We start from the raw sequence: 18,218 nt of genomic DNA, 5'->3' as shown, positions 1-18,218 counted from the left end.
TGGCAACTCCATGCATGCCACAATCGATTACTTGGTCCTGATCACTCCTACTAATAATTACCGGCGTACTGACAGGTGGTGATAAACTTTTCTCGTTGGTTGACACTGTCCAACTCGATTTGACAGGTCAGTTCATACTATTGCATAGGTAAAGTAATAGTAATATCCGTCGATTCGTATTGTTTCATTGCCGGGCATCCGCGAGTGAAGTTGATTACCATATCATCCACATAGCTAGCTATATATAATTTTAATTGTCAGGTAGCTGGTGTGGATATACGCCTAATTCGCTGTATTGCTGTGTGATCGCTCGATAGTGCTATACAACAAATAAATTCATTGTTTCCCACTTCCGTGATTGATGTGCATCAGGGTGGTTCATTATTTTAATGCAACTGTTGGACAAACTTTACGAGGTAAGAATACGGTATAATAAACATCAATACAGTAAACGCTTGATGGGTTATGGTTAGTTCTGATAAGGAGGGTTGTTGCTAAAAATTGCAACTGTATGCTGGACAATCACGTGATATATAATGAATAAAATGTTCAGCATATAATAAATAAAGCCATGGGAATCTACATGCAGCAGGAAATGGGAAACAATGACTTAGAAAGAAAGGGAACCATATAATTGATACTTCATCTGTTACTACATAGGGAAGCTTACAGTTACTAGATGGATGCTAAACAGCATCATGGGTGAACCCTTAGTCTGATGTTCTTTTGGGAACAGTCGGACCAGTCAGATGTACGTTGAAGTAAATACTACCAGGGGGATTATTTATTATCTAATTTGTCAAAAGAACAGGATGGCAGATTATACAAAGTTGCAATTGTTTATCCAGCACTGCAGCTAGCTAAACTGCCAGCTATCTAGTGCAAGAGAGATAACTACTTGCCAGCTATGATAACTGAACTGAATGCTGGACTTCATGCCAATAGCAAAAAATATTATCATACCAATAAAGCCAGTTGTTTGGAGTCTCTAGAGAGCAGACCACACAGACAGTCATCACATTTTAATAATTTCAGTAATAACTAGTGGTTTTCACACTCTTGTGCTAAGTGATAGAGGCATTTAGGCTGGCTTTGGGGCTTGCAAATCTACATATCAAATGTACCATACTAAAAATTTGATAGCCGTTTTACGTTTATTACGCATGTTTTTACAGGATTGTCATTAAATATGCAAAATCGCTGGTGCAGTAAACAGGTTACAAATATACGGATTGCTTACCGTAGTATAGGGCTTGGCCATTTCTACCTTGTTAATTGATGGTAAAGGTTGCGGTGTAACATTTTTACAGCATTAATTTGTATTGCGCATATTATACAATTTCGCATAACCCACTTTAGTGTTTCCTGGTGACTTCATTAAGGGGATTTCCCCATTTATATGGTTGGCAGCTATTTAAGCACTTTATTAGCTTTGTTTTGGTATTTAGTTTGTATCCATACGATGTTCCTATGCCTTGCTATTTCAGATAATACAAAGTGATGTAAAAGTGTGCGTTTTGTATTGGAGAAATCAAAGAAGTGGTCCATCCAGTCTAAAGCCTTTCAAAGAATTGGAGTTTCATCGGTCCATTTCATGATCTAAGGATAGAAAACAAACAAAGGACACTGGTAATGTACAGTATTGCCCATAAAATGATTATTGGTTGTAATTTTGGTTTTGGCATTGTTGCAATTTTCATTTGACAAATCCCAATAGTATGTTTTGATATGAAATAGCAAACATGTTACAACCAAGCTGTGAAAAAAATTGCATGTGGTTTTAAAAAAGACCAGGGTGAAAAAGTTGTGAAATCAAAAAAGGTGGCTTGCTAAGAAATGGCTGCAATGATGTTAACTGATTTGATTTATTGTTTATCCTCTAGGTAATTGGCATAAGCCGTTCTTCCTTACCATAGCAACTAAGTACATATACAACACACAGAGCAAAGCACAAACAAATATGATACAAAAAAAAGTACAATAACTACACAACACATAAATACAAGCAGAACACATAGCTACAAATTTAACACTCATAATTACTTAGCTAAGTATATAGATTTAGCAAGATAGGACAAAATTAATGTACTAGGAAATGACGCTGTTGAGCAGAGGCATTACAACGAAAATATTTCCTAGTTCTGGAGAGCTTAGAATTACAAGTATTCGCAAAATAATCACCACAGCATGTGTTGTATGAGTGCTGATGACCAAAGACAATTGGAGGATCTAATTGTAATGTCTCTTTGTTTGTAGTAGCGAAACATAGCAGCAATAGATTGTAATTGTATGATGTCAGGTATAGATAGCCAGTGCAGCTCTCTACGATGTACAGACACGTGATCAAGATTTAGTTAATCCAATCTTTTAGCAAGAGTTCATAGTATAAAAAGAGAGGAGTGTCCTACTCCAGTATATAGCCTGTCAAACGCATATTTTGGAGTAATGATGCAATACCTATGGTCACTGTCAATGTGTTAGTTGGTCAGGTCTCTACTCTACATTAAGTTTCAATGACCCTTGTAGTTATGGCTTCAATAAGCAGTCCACTGATGACATTGTCAATACTCCTTAACACTGACATGATATCCTAAAGAAATCAAAGTTTTACTGTATTCATAATATGCATTTGTACAGGCAAAACTGAAGTAGGACACTCTCCTCTCTTTTTATATTATGAACTCTTGCTTTTAGCTATGCCCTACCCTTTATAGCTTGGCTGTGTCTGACATTGTAATTTATAAACATGTGTTACTCATTACAAGTGAATCTACATACCGTAAATTAAATCAGGAAATTTTCGTCTATTAAAATTTTGATGCAACATATTTTCAACATACAGTGATTGATGAAAAATTTTTGACAGAATAATTATATGGCTATATGTTAATATTTGTATGCGTGAATCTGTATAGTTGAAAATAATTCATCATTTTAATTTTTATCAATACAGCCAGCGAAGAAAATTTGACGACAAATTTTTCCTGATTTACGATAGCTACATTGCTGCTTGTATATCGATCCAATCTGATATACAAAGACATAGCCAAAATAATATAGGAAATTTCCAATTGCTGTCCAATAGCTAATAGCAAGGGTTCATAATGCTAAGGAGAGTATCCTACTCTCATATATCCCTGTAGAAGGGCGTATTGTGAAGTTATGATGTAGCACTTCTAAGTTCGCTTGTTTTTCTTTGTATAATTAATAATTTTATTAGTTGAACATGATATAGATTGAACGTGTGCCTAACAACATTGCTAGCAACCAAATTAATTCCTTACTCCAGCAACTTTCTGCTGCACTGTGGCAATGACCATAAGGTATTGGGCTCTTCAGGACAGTGATGATGATACAACCCCCTCTATACCCTTAGTTATAGTATTCCCCTTTATCAAGAGTTCATTTTTTTTTTTTTTTTTTTTGAAACCATCAGAATAATGATGAAATGACAAAATTACATACAGAGCCTCGGACACATGCGACTACAAAGATAAGATCCGCGTAGGCATGGCAAGGATACATACAAAAATAATTAACTACAAAACTTAACTTATAGTGTCCAGGTTGGATTACTACGTGCATAAAAGATTCTCTGAGAGGAAGTTATAGCCACAGCAGCTGCTCTATCAAGCAATGCTTTCGTCTTGGAAAAACTCAGATTTGAAACTCTTTTCATAGATGTTACTGTCTCTGTAAGGTAATGGCCAAGGCAACCAATTTCAACTGTGTGATAATGACTAACAAAACCCAAGCGGTCAAGCTCAGCAATAATTTGCAGATATTCTGGCTTCTCCTGCTTACGTTCTCGTGCAGCAGAAAGGTCAGCACGAGAATTAAATGGGCAGGTAAGTTCCAGAAGTACAACAGATTTCATTTCTGCATTATATATAACAATGTCAGGTCGGTGAGAACACACTAGTACAGCAGAGGGAATGGTGGCAGGAGGAGAGTCAGACGCACGTTTACCATCCAAATCAGCAAATATTTCTACATTATCCAAACAAGCTTGCAACTCAGACATCAAACATAATAAAACAGCATCATGACGAAAAGTAAACCTGCCTTGCTGCAAAGCCACAGGACACCCATTTAGCACATGGTGACAAGTTGGACGAGGTGACAAACAAAGTGAACAAGTTGCACCAGTTTGTATATGCCAGCGACGTAAATTTAACGGAGTTGGTAATGTATCTGATGAAGCTCGCAGCACAAACGAAAGCTGGCCTGGATGAAAACCCAACAGGAGTCGATTCCACAGCTTAGAGTCAGCTTCCAGAACAGCACTTGATTCAAATTTACATTGAACAGAGAGAGTGTCCAGCTTCTCTTTGCATAGTGTCAATTCTCTAGAAATGGCAAGGTGTTTGCTAGCTGTGTAGAGCTTGCGAGCCGTAGGAATAGAGTCCAGTTGAGCTCTGGCTTCATTGAGTAACTCCTGATGAGAACTGTTAATCTGGAGGAAATTGGAGGAAAGATCCACTTGTAAGGCCAACTCCTTAATCATTGGATCTGATGAGGAGGAGATGTTGGCAAGTAAACTAAGTTTACACTGCTTTGAAATTGAACGCACACTAGGACAGCAAACACCTGGATAGTTCAAGATCACACGAGTGGCACTGCGAGGTAAACAGAGCCAACGTTTCAGGTATTTAGTAGCTAGATTTTCCATTTTATTGATAGTGGATGGTCCAACACTATCAACAGTGAGATGGAATCTGATGATTGAGAGAACATAATTCCTATAAATCCATACTTGGTACTCAGGTCTTAATGGCAAACTATCAACTTTCTGTATAAGGTCAGAGAACCTAGCAAACATAGCTTTGCCAGAAGCACTTTTGGTAGCATGAGCAGAAATTCCAATCAACTTCCCCAAAAATTTGGTCGGGCCATCTAAGATAGTTTTGGTAGTACCACCAGATAGAGTTATTCCACAAGAACAAAATTTTGTGCCATCAAACAATAAGGATAATATAAAGAGGGAGGGAGAGTGTCCAACACTGTATTACCTGGTCACAACACACTGCGTTCAAAGATTGCATCATATCCTGAATATTTCAGTGTACTTCAGTATAATTCCATACAGATTTGTCACCTGGCTTCACCTACTGAAGAGCGTTGATAGGTGTTGATTTAGCAAAAGGAAGCATTCTTAGTGCTTTGCTTTAATAGAATTAACACCCTTTCAGTAGTGATTTAATAAGTTTTGGTGCTGATAGTCATTGCACAATCTTTGAACGCAGTGTGTTTTCATCAGGTAATACAGTGTTGGATACTCTCCCTCCCTCTCTATATTATGAACTCTTGCCTTTATGTAGTAGCTAGTTAGTTATGTAGTTGTAATTAAGTTGTAAGGTAATTTTATTGTTTCTCAAAAAATATATAGCAGCAACAATTCCAGCTCTAAGCATTTCTCACTGAACTACAATCATTCCTTCATGGCACTTCGTAGGCATTTCTTGTTCATGAATACGGTTATCCTAAGTGTTGAACAGTGCTAACGATTCTTGCACTTTTATGGCTGTTTGTACATTACAAACCATAATACCTTGTTACGTCATGATTTCTCTTCTACAGGGGTATATGAGAGTAGGATACTCTCTCCTCAGTATATATATATATGTGAACTCTTGGTAATAGCAATTGGATATAGGCTTATTATTAGCTGATAGTCACACATTGCCAGATTTTACGAAACCAATCCAAATCGCACATCAGGCAAAATTAAACTAGCATCACCACCAGTGGATGGCCACTATCTTACTGTTGGTTTTGACCCTCAGCTTTACTCAAACTGCTTGAGACTGGTTTTAAGAGTCATCTTTTCTGGGTGCTATGGCAAGCCCAAAAAGTGACTCCTGGCTTGATGAGAATCAGTGCTACACTAATGGATGGCCTGATATCGCTGGACAAAACGTTTTATGCTACAAATCAGCCACTAATAAGCCAGTACAGCCCTGTAGCCTCGTGATGGACTTCAGTCATGGTCTGCCTCCATGTTGAAGTCTATCTTTTGCCCACCATTCATCCAACTGGTCATATTGTATGTTACTTGGCAGGAAACTCTACAAGGATCTACAAGTACTGGAGGTGGTCTGAAAGGTAATCAATTGATACTTCTCTTGTGTAAATTTCGTATGCGTGCTCACTATCCTTGGGAAGTTATAAACCATTTATCTTGGAACTTCTAATGTATCGGTTTTTTTCCCCAAAATCTGGTCCCATATTATTAAACATTCAATTGAAGGTGTAAATTTCTGTCATAGACATAGCACTGTTTGCAATGATTCTTTTTCAGTTTATTTGTTTGTTCCAGCAACAAGGATGATGACAGAGTTAACACAATTGGAAGCTACTTTACAAATCCATGTATCTGCCTTTGAGAATTGTGCTGATTGCACGGACATTCTTGGACACTTGCAGACAATGAACATCATCAGTGAATATCAGCAAGAAATGATAAAAGGCAAACAGAATAGGATGGATAAAAATCGGTAAGTAAATTATAGAAGTTCGGCTAAGCAAAGTTCCAGTACACATTTTATGTTTAAATTATACAGCACAAGTATAACAGACAGCACAGCATGCATGTAACAGGTCAACACTAGCTGTATTGATGCACACACTGCGTCATTCTATTTCCACATAATAAAGACATTCCCATCGTATGGTAAATCAAACTACTATTCAAATGTCTGCCATACTTAGGGGACTGATATTAGTTGTTATGGAAACAACTCGCGATCATGATCGGTTTAAGGATCTTTGTTATGTTCTGGATGAAAATGGACAATACAAAGACTTTTGTGACAGCTTGAAGACATTTTATGCTATCTTAAAATGTCGGGAGGAAATAATTCAATTAATTGAAGTTGATCAAATACTACCACTACTAGAGGAAACTGATAAACAGTGTCTTCTTGCTATTGATGATACAATGAGTAAAAAGATATTTTTTGTTGATAGAATTTTACTAACTACACTTCCATACTTTCAGTTGAACATATTCTTACCACATCTTGAATACTATCCGAAGAGATATGCTGAATTGCTTCAAAAAATAAACTCCACGATACAAGACTTAGAGGAACACCATCACAAAGACCTATCCTTACCAGAGTCACTAACATCATTCAAACACAACCTCATCAGTTCATACAAAAAATTAACATGCATGGGAGCTAATGACTGGCATGTAAATGAAGCTAATCCTCAGTTGGATCCAATAAATTTTCATTTCAATTTTGTGGCAATTAATTCAGACGATGATGAATTTGAAGCTGCACAATTACGACTTGCTCAACATAACATTCTTTTCAAGTTTGATATACCTGAAGAAGAAGACAACGGATTGACTGTGATATCAGAGGGCAATATTTTACTACCAGATACTAAGCAATCTAAGATCATGATACGAGGTGCTCCTGGAAGTGGGAAGAGCACATTTGTTATAAAGGTATGCAAATTGTGGGCTGAAAATAGATTACCCCAGTATAACCTTGTTGTGCGCATGAGATTGAATGACCCTAAAATAGCAAACGCCAAAAGTTTAAGTGACCTTTGTAGTGTTTATCAAGAAGCAGAAGTAACAGTGATAGCAGGAGAGATGGAAAAATGTGCAGGAAGAGGAATTCTTATCATATTGGATGGATGGGATGAACTTGATGAAGTTCAACAAGCTAATTCTGTTTTTACTGATATACTGTCCACTCGTCTACCCCATGCTACAGTGATGGTTACTTCACGACCATCAACATCATCTGTAATGCTGAAGGAACAGTATGAATTTACTCATACATTTGAGATGGTCAGATTAACAGAACTGCAAGTACAGAGACATTTGTGTTACTGCTTTGGTGATAACAGTGAGCAAAAGTTCATGGAGGAAGTTAATTGTCTACTGAACTCAAAAGAATTGCTTTTTACACCTCTAATTCTTTCTTGCCTCATATATCTCTATGTAAAAGAAGACCATAAACTACCTTCCACGCTGACAGAGACTTTTAGAAAGCTATTGCTACTAATTGTTAATCGTCATTTAGAAAATCCTTTGCAAGATCTAGAGAATCTTCCAGATGACTTCTGTTGTTTATTACAACTAGCATATGAAAGTATTCTTAGAAACAAAAGTGAGCACTCTGAAAAAGATGTTAGCAGAATTTGTTATCATTCGGCTGAAGTGCCATCTAAGTTTCACTGGTATGGTTTAGTGCAAAAAGACCACGACCCTCTAACAAGGGCACCAAAAACTTACCAATTTAGTAGCAATATCATCCAAGACTTCTTGTCTGCTTATTATCTCACCAAACAATTTGATCCTGCCCAACAGAAAGATGAAATTAAAAGGATCAGTGCATTGTCAAGTTCATGTGAGATGTTGTGGCTGTTCTATGCTGGACTAACTGGATTTAAAGATGTTGATACCTGTGCAGCCATCCCAAAGCTGCCGATTGGACGTAGAATATCCTCTATGACAGGCCGCTTTATGTACAATCTTGTGGCCATGATTTTCATGAAAAATAATGGCTTGAAAGAGTATGCTCGAAGAAGTTACTCAGCACAAGAATACGGTAGTCTTGTTTATGATCAAATTTCAAAAGAACACTTGCTGGTTCTAATGGCTTGCTGTGCTGAAGCTCAGAACCAAGAGGCATGTCGTGCCTTTTGTAACAGCAATTTGTTCTTGACTAATTCTTGTTATGCTGACATTCCTGATACAGCAATAACTGGTCACTTTTTATCTTCGCTCTCTTATTGCATCATCTGCTCTGGTAAGAGGTGGATTATCCATTGTAACTCACTACCCAGTAATGCTATCAGATATATGATATCACAAATGACTGAACCAAGAGAAGGTGATGGAAGCATTTATGTCTTGCATACTATGGTCATGCCACAGCAAATAGACGGGCTTGTTTCCCTGTTGCAATCTCATCTTGCCAGACATCTTCAATCTCTAGACCTTTCACACAGTACAACATTTGATCCAACTTGTATTGAAAAACTTATTCCTACTTTACAGTCAACACAATTGGTATTATTGGACTTGACCAATTGTAACATTGAACAGGAGTCTGCAAAGCACCTTGCAGCATTATTACATACAAACATGACGTTGGAATATCTTGCCTTAATGGAAAATCAGCTATCCATTGTTGACGTACTCTTGCTGACTGAAGCACTTAAAGACAACCATACTCTATTGGTACTGGCTATTGATGGAGCTCTGCAACAGGACAGACAACTTGTGGATGTACTGGACGAAATAAACGTCATTCGTGGAGAGAATAGAGCACAACCACTAGGATACGACATCACTGAAACAGTACGCATTTCTGGTTCTGTACAAAGAGTATTTGGACTGTTTTCTTATAATGTAATGTGACCTTCTGTTGTATTAACACTTGCACATGTGTACTTATTATATACTCACATGCAAAATGGTGAACACTTATCATTAAAAAAATTATCTACACTTTCTTTAAATTATAGTAGTAATGGAAGATATTTAACTATTTAACTGCATGGGTAAATTGTGTACTACAATTAAAGCTTTGTGTCCAGACTTTATGTGAATTTTCAAATATGAATCACTTACCCTAACTTCAGAATTAGAGCAGTACAGATGTTGATCATATGCTATTAACATATTCTGCATTTATAACCAAACTTGATTTTGTTCTGTGAAATGGTTAGAAAAGGCTTCAAGTTAATACATTAAGTGAACAATTTACAAAATGTTTCTGCATCACCAAATGTGCACACACACACACATATTGAGCTATACAAATCCTCTTCACAACTATATAATACAAACAAATAGATTACAACCATTATATGGATCACTATGATGAGGATGATACATTTTGTGTTGTCAACTTTTCACTTCCAAATATGGCAGCATACCGGGTTAACAATATATATGTGAAAGAGTTAATTTCTCCCAACGACATGAGCGTAGCGGCCTGATCAGCTGCCCAGAGTAAATTTGGACCAATCACAATTGAAACATTTGAAGGATTCATCTTGTTCTTGGAACAGTTTTCACAAACCTGAAAAATGAACCAGCACTAAAAAATGTTTTGTAAAGTACAAGCAATAGGTAAAAGTTATTGCTTGTTTGTAATATTAAACATTTCTGGGACCTAAGCACATGCATACAAATTGTCTTATTCTAGAACAGTGTTCCATAATAGATCTCTTTTCAAATAGACACTATAATACACATAGTTATTCTGTTCAAAAATTTCTGACCTTATAGCAGGTGGCTACATTAGGCAGGTTACTTTGTGCACAAATGAAACCTTTAATATTATTTTATAATGGCTACAATTTGACCTCTGAAACAGGAAAATCTCCTAAAATTTCATCACAATCAAAGTGTGTCTGTTATATAGAAGGGCCATTGTACAGTGACCTGATTGGACAGTGAACCATCAGTAAACATAGCTGGATGGTCTTCTTATGTATGGAGTAGTGCACAAGACAGTCACATATTTTACTACTCACTTTCATTAGGAAGTCTATCAAATAACGGAACACAGTTTTGTTTGGCTCTACTAACTCCTCAACTAACTGCTTGCACCGGACTACTTTCTGGTCCTCTTCAAGATCTGAAAAAGGTCACACACATACAACAGTTATGGTATAGCCATTATTCATAGTGTACACTCTAAAATGCCATAAAGTATATAAAGGACAGAAACTCACTTTTGAAGCCTCTTATTTTACTGTAAGTGCTGTACATCATCACTGGCTCAGGTAGCTCCCTCAGAAATAGTTTTAGTATCACTGCTGCCAAATGTGGGTCCTCAAACTCCACTTTCTGACCTATACAATACATGTAATACATATTATGTGATATGATACATGCACGTTTACAAAACACTTCATAGTTTTCAAACCAGAGGTACCCACAGCCACCAGCAGGCCAGCTGCCTGGTTTCCTGAAATTTTTTTCCGAAAAGTATGTTTGTGTACCTATCTGTATATCTAGTATCTGCCAACTAGAGCAGAAACAGATATCCGTATTATCTGGATAGTAATTTGAAGCCATCAAGATAGTTGCTAATGCAATTTCATGATGAACTACTGCCGTTACAAAGCTTTCACACTAATTATAATGCTACAATTTCAATCACTGTACAAATACTATGTCTAAATTACAAGTATAGCAAGCAGGTTCATGACAAAATATGCCATGTTTTTACAGTAAGTGATGATTTCACTATTAGTAGAATATGCAGAAAGATTTAGTTCAGGAATACGAACAGTAAAAATTGATATCTGTTTCAGCTCTACGACCTATCTATGCTTGTTTGTATGTACCCACATGAGCAAAATTGCAAAAGCAGCCAGTATGTAATAATAATAAAGGATGAACGTAGCGAGTCTTCTAGTTACCAGGAATAGTGTATCACTTCAAGTGAGGGGGCGTGTACCTATGAATGTGTTTGATAATGAAGAGTAGCCTAACAAGTTTGTCTGGAGAATGTGTGCAAGAAAAAGACTATAAAACAGTCAAGAAGATACTTTTGTGGTTTGTTCGAGTTATGTTTCCTTAGTGTAAGTGTATAGAAACGTATTGAATTAATGAGTTACAAAATGTATTAAATTTACAAATTGAAATAACTATAATTAGCTGAAGTAATGGTTTCTGTAAAAGAATAGTGTGAACGTATGAACTGGAGGTGTGGTTTATAGAAGCAGGCACAACATCCAACTTGTTATGGTCTTTTGGCATCACTCAACACATAATACAGTAGTTACTACAGTATTTGTACATACAAACGTTTAATAGCATGATAGCACAAGAAATCATAACCTTCAGTTTAATATATTGATGAAACTTACAGAAAACTCACCTTCATTTAACAGACTCTTGGTTCGTCTAACGGAACCTTGTCCAGTGGTACGACGAAATATTCCCTCCACTTCAAGCCCTTCTTGTTCCAGATACTCCACACAGCTGCGTACTACCAAAGGAATAGGATCACCTCCATTACGTTCCTGGAGGCTATAACAAACAGAAGATGAGCATGTAATTGTATATGTAGCTAGGCCAGACAATAACATCCTCCCTATCCAACCCAATATGTGTTGTAATCAATGTGTCTAATACAACCACCTGTATAAAATTTACAGCCATTGGTGTGCAAAACTATCATGTTATACAGAGACTTCATTCATATGTAGTTTAAAACTTACACTGACAATGGCACACCGAACTGTTGGGTAGTGTTAGTCGCGGATTCATCAAGAGCACTGTAAAAACGTGATGAGGGCTCACTGTGCTGGGGAATCTTGTACTTCAGCTGAGCATCATAACTGAAGCAAGAATGACATTAAAGATCATGCTGTAGGGATTGACGTACTCTTTGACTTCCTGTGGAATGTCTACTTGATCAAGGTAGAGTGCCTCTTGTAGATCATCAAGTCGGTTGACATACGTCAACTTCTTACCAAACTTGTAACTAGTAAAACAAACACCACAGACCACCTTACACAGTACAAGTGACATAGCCTATAGGTAAGTAAGGTAACCTAATAGGTACGGAGAGAACTTTGTAGCATTATCATCTCACACATATTTACAAAGTCTGAAATTACAATGAAATTTATACTTGAGTAGGGCCAATGTCCGATAACTAGTCAGCCATGACTGCAACACAATTATAAAAAAAAACTGCTAAGTAGGTGTTTTAATAATATATATGATTTGTTATCATATCAGTTAGATCTGCAGTCAGTATGAAACATTGATTGCATATGATATTGCTCAAATGCAACGACATCTCACGAGAGTATCAACAAATAAAAAAAGCTTGCTTTTTAAAGGGCATGGCACCCATTTCGCTTGTGAGTCTCATCCTGTTTTGTTTGGGATGAATACTCGCAAGTGAAATGGATGCCACGCCCTTTAATTAGCGAGTTACTTAATCGCTTGCACTTTCACAAGACGACGCTTTCACAAGACGACGTTGCATACCATATGTGTGAGCACTTGTGAGCTATGCACATAATACCTTTAGTAATTCAGTAACACTGTACTCAAGATAAAGGTTACTACAGAGTAAAGAACCTACAAAATATTGACTGCTTTATTAGAGTATTTTCTCAAATTCGGTAAAGGTGGATGAACCCCTGGGGATCAGTCACTTGGAAAATCTGATATTTGGTCAAATTTCATATTCAATGGTGAAAATTTCTCCATTAAGCATCTGTATTTACTTAACAGATCTCAACTCATCACTTGATGACTGATACGTCAAGTTATGCGGAAATATTTCACTGAGTAATGAACCCCGAAAATGACATTTAAAGCTACTAATATTATTATATGGTTAATGCTAAAGCCATACACAGGTGACTAATGTACTTAAATATAGCTACACTTGCACATATTAGCACAGCTGCTGTTTTGACTAAATATGGCAACAATCGGATTATGTGACATCCTGTTTATCAAAGATGTGATAATGGGAGACATCTCAAGTACACCTTTCAGTGGTTACCTGCTAACTAGCCACAATTAGACCATACAACCCTCCCATGAACAAAACAACATTACATACAGCCATAACATGTACTAAAAGTGCTACAAGATTGGGTTACCTGATAAACGGTTTGAAGAGCAAGTAAAGCATCTTGATAAGCCTTGTGGGATGTACTATGTACAATTTCTTTAAGTTCTTTTTGTATCTAAGCAGATATACATGGTAATGGTCTGTAATAATACATGTAAAATACATACAGTGGTACATCCTATAATAGATGCTTGGGGACCCTGGTCCAGTTTTGCTGTAACATAGTGCATAGCTGCCAGACTATATATGGAACCAAACCCCTACGTCCCTAACATGGAGGCATTTCCTGTTGAGATTATAGTAAGCTCCATTGTTACAAAACATGGACATTTTTGTTGCCCATAACAACTACACATATTCTAAACTAAGAACAATGGGATGATCATAGCAACAATAGAGGAATACATGGCAACAAAGGTACATGGTATTGTTGATGTAGGGGAGGATGTAGTGGTGTGATGTGTGGTAATACAATAATTCATAGCATTTGCCTTATTTGTCAGAAATGAAATGTTTGGACAACTGATAAAATTCCCCTCAGTTACCGCAATACATAAACAGAACCCACACAGACACAGGAATGCCTACACACTTTCTGTCCATAGCTTTGTACATCTGTCTGAGCCAATTAAAGCTAGGCTTGTTACTGGCAGTCAATCCATGGTGAAGGTACAGTATAGTGTAGTCACTCTCAACATAGTGATCCACTGTAAACTTCAGGTAGCTAAAAAACACACATGTCAAGAAATTACTAATGGAAAATGATGGTAATATGCCAAGACATACATGGTATTACAAAATACCTTATTTTACTGGTTTTACATTGTGGCCCAAACAAAAGGCACATTTGTGTAGTAACCACATCTTAGCCCATAAAACCACCCTCAGTGGCTTATTTTTTTAAGTACAGCAATAGGCCATGTCCAAAGTAGAAAGTTAACATTGATAACAGAAGCCGATTGGTGAAGCTGGTTGAAGAAAGAAGGAAATCACTCAAAGATCCTAATGAACACCGCAACATCACTCTTGAATAGCAGTCATGTTCACATGTTAGTCACATGGTACTGTTAAATGTGATAGTAGCCCCATTAGCATACAGTTGTTTAAATCTAAGATGTAGTATTCTAATATAACAGCCAGGATGCAAGGAAGTGCATAGAGTCGCAACCACAACTATACACTTGAATCAAGTATATTCAGTCTAAATTTATAATTCACATTTGGACATTAATAAGGTCGCTGAAGTTTCAACTTAATAGTTTTGAGGTGACAAAGCTTTGGTGCATGTAGTATGGGATACGAGGTTGACAAAGACCTTAAGTTGCTAACTTCATACTCAGACTGTACAGCTATTCATGGCAGTGTTCACTAAACACAGTTTACATGTAATGAGATCATGATGAAGAATTAAAGCCGCACACACACTATTGCACATTAACAGCTGAAGTACTCCTGATTGTTCTATTGGAGTAGTCAGTTAATACTGTCGACTAACACACAGCAACTTAAAGTGTGTACAGTATCAGTAAAACTTTGATAGCAGAGTATTATCTCAAATAGCATCAAGCTATTCAAGTTGTGGGCCTAAACAGTTCCACGTCGTATCCTAATGGATGAGCATCAGTACTTCTTACGCTGCACTCCTGATTATAGTACTGTTGCAAATGTACATGGGCCATATAACCATGAAGGGACATATGTACCATACCTGAGTGCTGTGTTGCTAGGGTAGCATTAAACAAACTATGCAAACTATCCACAAAAATGAAAAGCAGTATTATTACATGTAGCTCAGTTTTAGCATAACATTGTAGCATCAAAGGAAGTACCAAAGAAACACAATGGGAATGACTCACTCCAGTAACTTTTGATGGTTGATAGTGTAGGATGGGGGTAACCTGCAAGCTGAAAACACGATAACCGGTCGGCCATCTTTGTCAGTGCCTAAAAAGGTTACACGCACACTAAACACAAAAGACCGAATACTGAATACAAGGGAACTACACAATTGTATGATAGAATGGCTACACAAATAGACACCACCAGGGGTATTTGATAAGCCTGACACATCTTTAGACATCTACTGCTCCAACATGTGTAGTGTGTGTCTGTGTGCAGGGGCTCCATTTTTGTGTTCATATCTTGGGCCAATGGAACACCATATACCTTTTCTACCCTGTCCTCTCACAACTAACCTGCTACAGATACGATGTTATGTCGTTCAATCAATGCATACTCTGGTGGGGTCTCTGTCTGTGGTGCACAAGATTGAGAGAACTTGTCTGGTGGATTCTTGGTTGCCACTAGGTCAGCTGAAGGTTGTGTTGGTAAAGGCATAGACCACAAGAACTCTGGAGTACTGGTCATCACAACACCACGACCTCTCTCTGACCGTCCCATCCCTGGGGAATCCTTCCCACCATCATGTTGTGCGTGCTTGCGTAATTTTAATCTTCCACCATCAACCGTCTCCTTTCTGAGCTTCTCTAGTTCAACATCATCTATGGCAGACAGACAGAGTGAGGCTACTTACAGTATCTAATAGGGTCAAAATTTAGAGTACAACAATCACTACAGGAATGCCTGTATTCTTATGGTTGCCTTACAGGTGATGGCACAGTAGTGTGCAGGCAGACAACTAAGAAATGCATACGTCAGAGATTAAAAGCTGTTTGCTTGGTGGGAAATCTATTTAACAAGTGGCAAACTTTACTGTGACCAGTTTGTCACACTGGTCAGTATTCAAAACATGATGAAGCTTTTATTGGGGGTATTTTCTATCCTCACAAAACTCCTATATATCAAAATAAAAATAAACTTGAATGCATATACAAACAGAAGGAAACAGAATAAAAATTTTAAAATGTACACATACCAGCTGCATGCATGCTCAGAGCTAAAATGATCACTTTTCTCTGTCAATAAATACAGTATGCTACAAGTATTGTAATTCACATTTCTGAAAGGACAAAGAGTTTCGATATTTCCCAATGCACTAACACAGGTTACACACACAGTATGACAGGGAACAGCATGTGTAAAACAGGAAGAAACAAGTAACAAAAGAGGTGGACATTTGAGACATAGGAAAACACTATCCACCCATCTCAAACACGTAGTAAACATACTTCTCACATTACAGACAAACAACACACTCAAAACCAGATCGTATCCCCACATGCCACAAAGTAATGGACCATTTTCCACAAACACCTAAAAACAGTGACACTATGTATCCATGATATATCTGTTGCTGTGCGCATTCAAAATAAGTTTGTTCTCTCAACACAAAATATAACACACGCAAAGATTGCATCATCACAAAATTATTCACCAAGATTCCAGTAATGGAAAAGAAACTTTCATTCTACAAATTTAGAATATATTGTTGATGACTCTTATCTGCAGCAAAGCCTGATGATTTTATATTTTTGGTGTGGCAGGAAACAGCAACAAAATCATGTATGGTCATTGTGTGGATCTCCCTCACTGTCAAGAACGGTTTTCCCTCATACTCTTACCATCTTTGTAAGTGAACATCTGTACATAGTTAAACAACTGGGAAAATTTTCTTTCTTAAGCATTCCCTGCAGCACCTGAATAAGATTCAGCAGTCCTATTCAGGACAGACAAACACACACGCACACAACACACCTGTGTGATGACTCTACACTCACTGGTACTGCCATATACACAGTCACATTACACTGCACTTACAAATGTCAATGATGTCAATAGGACATTCTCCTTGCTGGTTGGTACGCTTGTTAAGCACAACAAAATGGCTACCATCCACAGTCTGTCCCAGTATCTCCACTTGGTCACCTGTAGTAACCACGACAACAAGATCAAATTAGGTACAACAGTAGCACAGTGGTAGCCTCGTACCCAGCTGACAATGCTCAAATTTCTTGAGCCCAGAAGTGCAAAATATTGGCTGGCCAATCAGAATCGAGGAGTTGCATAATCATTTTAAACAGTGAAAAACCATTCAAAAATAGCTATATATAGGAATAAAGTAAAATTCAGAATGGGGTGTTTACTAGATGCAATTTCTTCATTTTATCGCTTATTGTATTTAGAGAATAGCATTCTTCGGTACTATAAGGTGAGATTGGAAAACACAACTTGACAACAAACGTCTTGAACAACTTAGGTGAATAACTTCTGATAAACGGCTTTAAGATTGTCTAATTTTTTTGTCTACTTTCTATACGTTCATGCAATTGTGCAATTTTTCTGATTGGCTACCCAACATTTTGGTTGGATCGCACTTTCGGGCCCAAGAAACTTGAGCATTGTCACCAGATGGTGTTTAATAATAATAACGGCTTTATGATGTAATTAAAGGATACAAGGATAATATAGTACAAGGAAAAAAATTAATTACATCAAAGGTCTGTTGGTATCCAGTAGCAACAGCCAAATTACTTACTTACACTACAATAGTGCGAGCTAGTAGATAAGTGCACTAATGCACAAACCCGCACTACGCACTACATTAGTGCGAGTTTGTGCATTAGTGTGAGCTAGTGTTGCACTGATATGAAATTTTGCTGATATTCTGATAACTGACATTGGTTAATAGTTTCTCCGATATAGCACAGCATGTCTATTTTGACTAGAAAT

At 37.2% G+C, this 18,218-nt stretch overlaps 2 protein-coding genes across 9 annotated transcripts in view; one reads left to right on the top strand and one right to left on the bottom strand.

Moving 5' to 3' along the window:
• Nucleotides 1-6: 6 nt before the first annotated feature.
• On the top strand, nucleotides 7-9,478 carry LOC136260638 (NACHT, LRR and PYD domains-containing protein 6-like). 8 transcript variants are annotated; one of them, XM_066054452.1, is made up of 5 exons: nucleotides 18-126; nucleotides 1,488-1,629; nucleotides 6,063-6,105; nucleotides 6,320-6,497; nucleotides 6,712-9,478. In XM_066054452.1, the coding sequence occupies exons 4-5, from the start codon at nucleotides 6,328-6,330 to the stop codon at nucleotides 9,386-9,388; spliced, it is 2,847 nt and encodes a 948-aa protein (XP_065910524.1). In that variant the 5' UTR covers nucleotides 18-126; nucleotides 1,488-1,629; nucleotides 6,063-6,105; nucleotides 6,320-6,327; the 3' UTR covers nucleotides 9,389-9,478. The 8 variants fall into 8 exon arrangements, with proteins under 8 accessions (XP_065910527.1, XP_065910526.1, XP_065910524.1 ...); XM_066054454.1 differs by lacking the exon at nucleotides 1,488-1,629 and having other exon boundaries at nucleotides 17-126; XM_066054453.1 differs by lacking the exon at nucleotides 6,063-6,105.
• Nucleotides 9,479-9,695: 217 nt separating this feature from the next.
• LOC136260244 (rho GTPase-activating protein 1-like) overlaps nucleotides 9,696-18,218 on the bottom strand; it is a 16,783-nt gene continuing 8,260 nt past the window's right edge. Inside the window, exons 2-12 of the mRNA XM_066053915.1 lie at nucleotides 17,307-17,414; nucleotides 15,785-16,090; nucleotides 15,446-15,533; nucleotides 14,182-14,313; nucleotides 13,618-13,704; nucleotides 12,378-12,476; nucleotides 12,211-12,330; nucleotides 11,868-12,019; nucleotides 10,714-10,833; nucleotides 10,513-10,616; nucleotides 9,696-10,055 (exon numbers count right to left, since the gene is read on the bottom strand). Of these exons, the coding sequence (XP_065909987.1) occupies nucleotides 9,849-10,055; nucleotides 10,513-10,616; nucleotides 10,714-10,833; nucleotides 11,868-12,019; nucleotides 12,211-12,330; nucleotides 12,378-12,476; nucleotides 13,618-13,704; nucleotides 14,182-14,313; nucleotides 15,446-15,533; nucleotides 15,785-16,090; nucleotides 17,307-17,414 (1,523 nt within the window). The 3' untranslated portion in view covers nucleotides 9,696-9,848. The remainder of the gene's footprint in view (nucleotides 10,056-10,512; nucleotides 10,617-10,713; nucleotides 10,834-11,867; nucleotides 12,020-12,210; nucleotides 12,331-12,377; nucleotides 12,477-13,617; nucleotides 13,705-14,181; nucleotides 14,314-15,445; nucleotides 15,534-15,784; nucleotides 16,091-17,306; nucleotides 17,415-18,218) is intronic.

Source organism: Dysidea avara, chromosome 7 (assembly GCF_963678975.1).
Source record: "Dysidea avara chromosome 7, odDysAvar1.4, whole genome shotgun sequence".
NCBI lineage: Eukaryota > Metazoa > Porifera > Demospongiae > Dictyoceratida > Dysideidae > Dysidea > Dysidea avara.
Note: the sequence above shows the minus strand (reverse complement) of the source record. Positions and strands in the feature narration are given on the sequence as shown.

Coding starts and splice junctions, on each gene's coding strand:
- LOC136260638 (XM_066054448.1), top strand. CDS start 6,000: ATGTTGAAGTCTATCTTTTGCCCACCATTCATCCAACTGGTCATATTG. Junction 6,106..6,319: donor TACTGGAGGTGGTCTGAAAG/GTAATCAATTGA, acceptor TGTTTGTTCCAG/CAACAAGGATGATGACAGAG. Junction 6,498..6,711: donor AATAGGATGGATAAAAATCG/GTAAGTAAATTA, acceptor TGCCATACTTAG/GGGACTGATATTAGTTGTTA.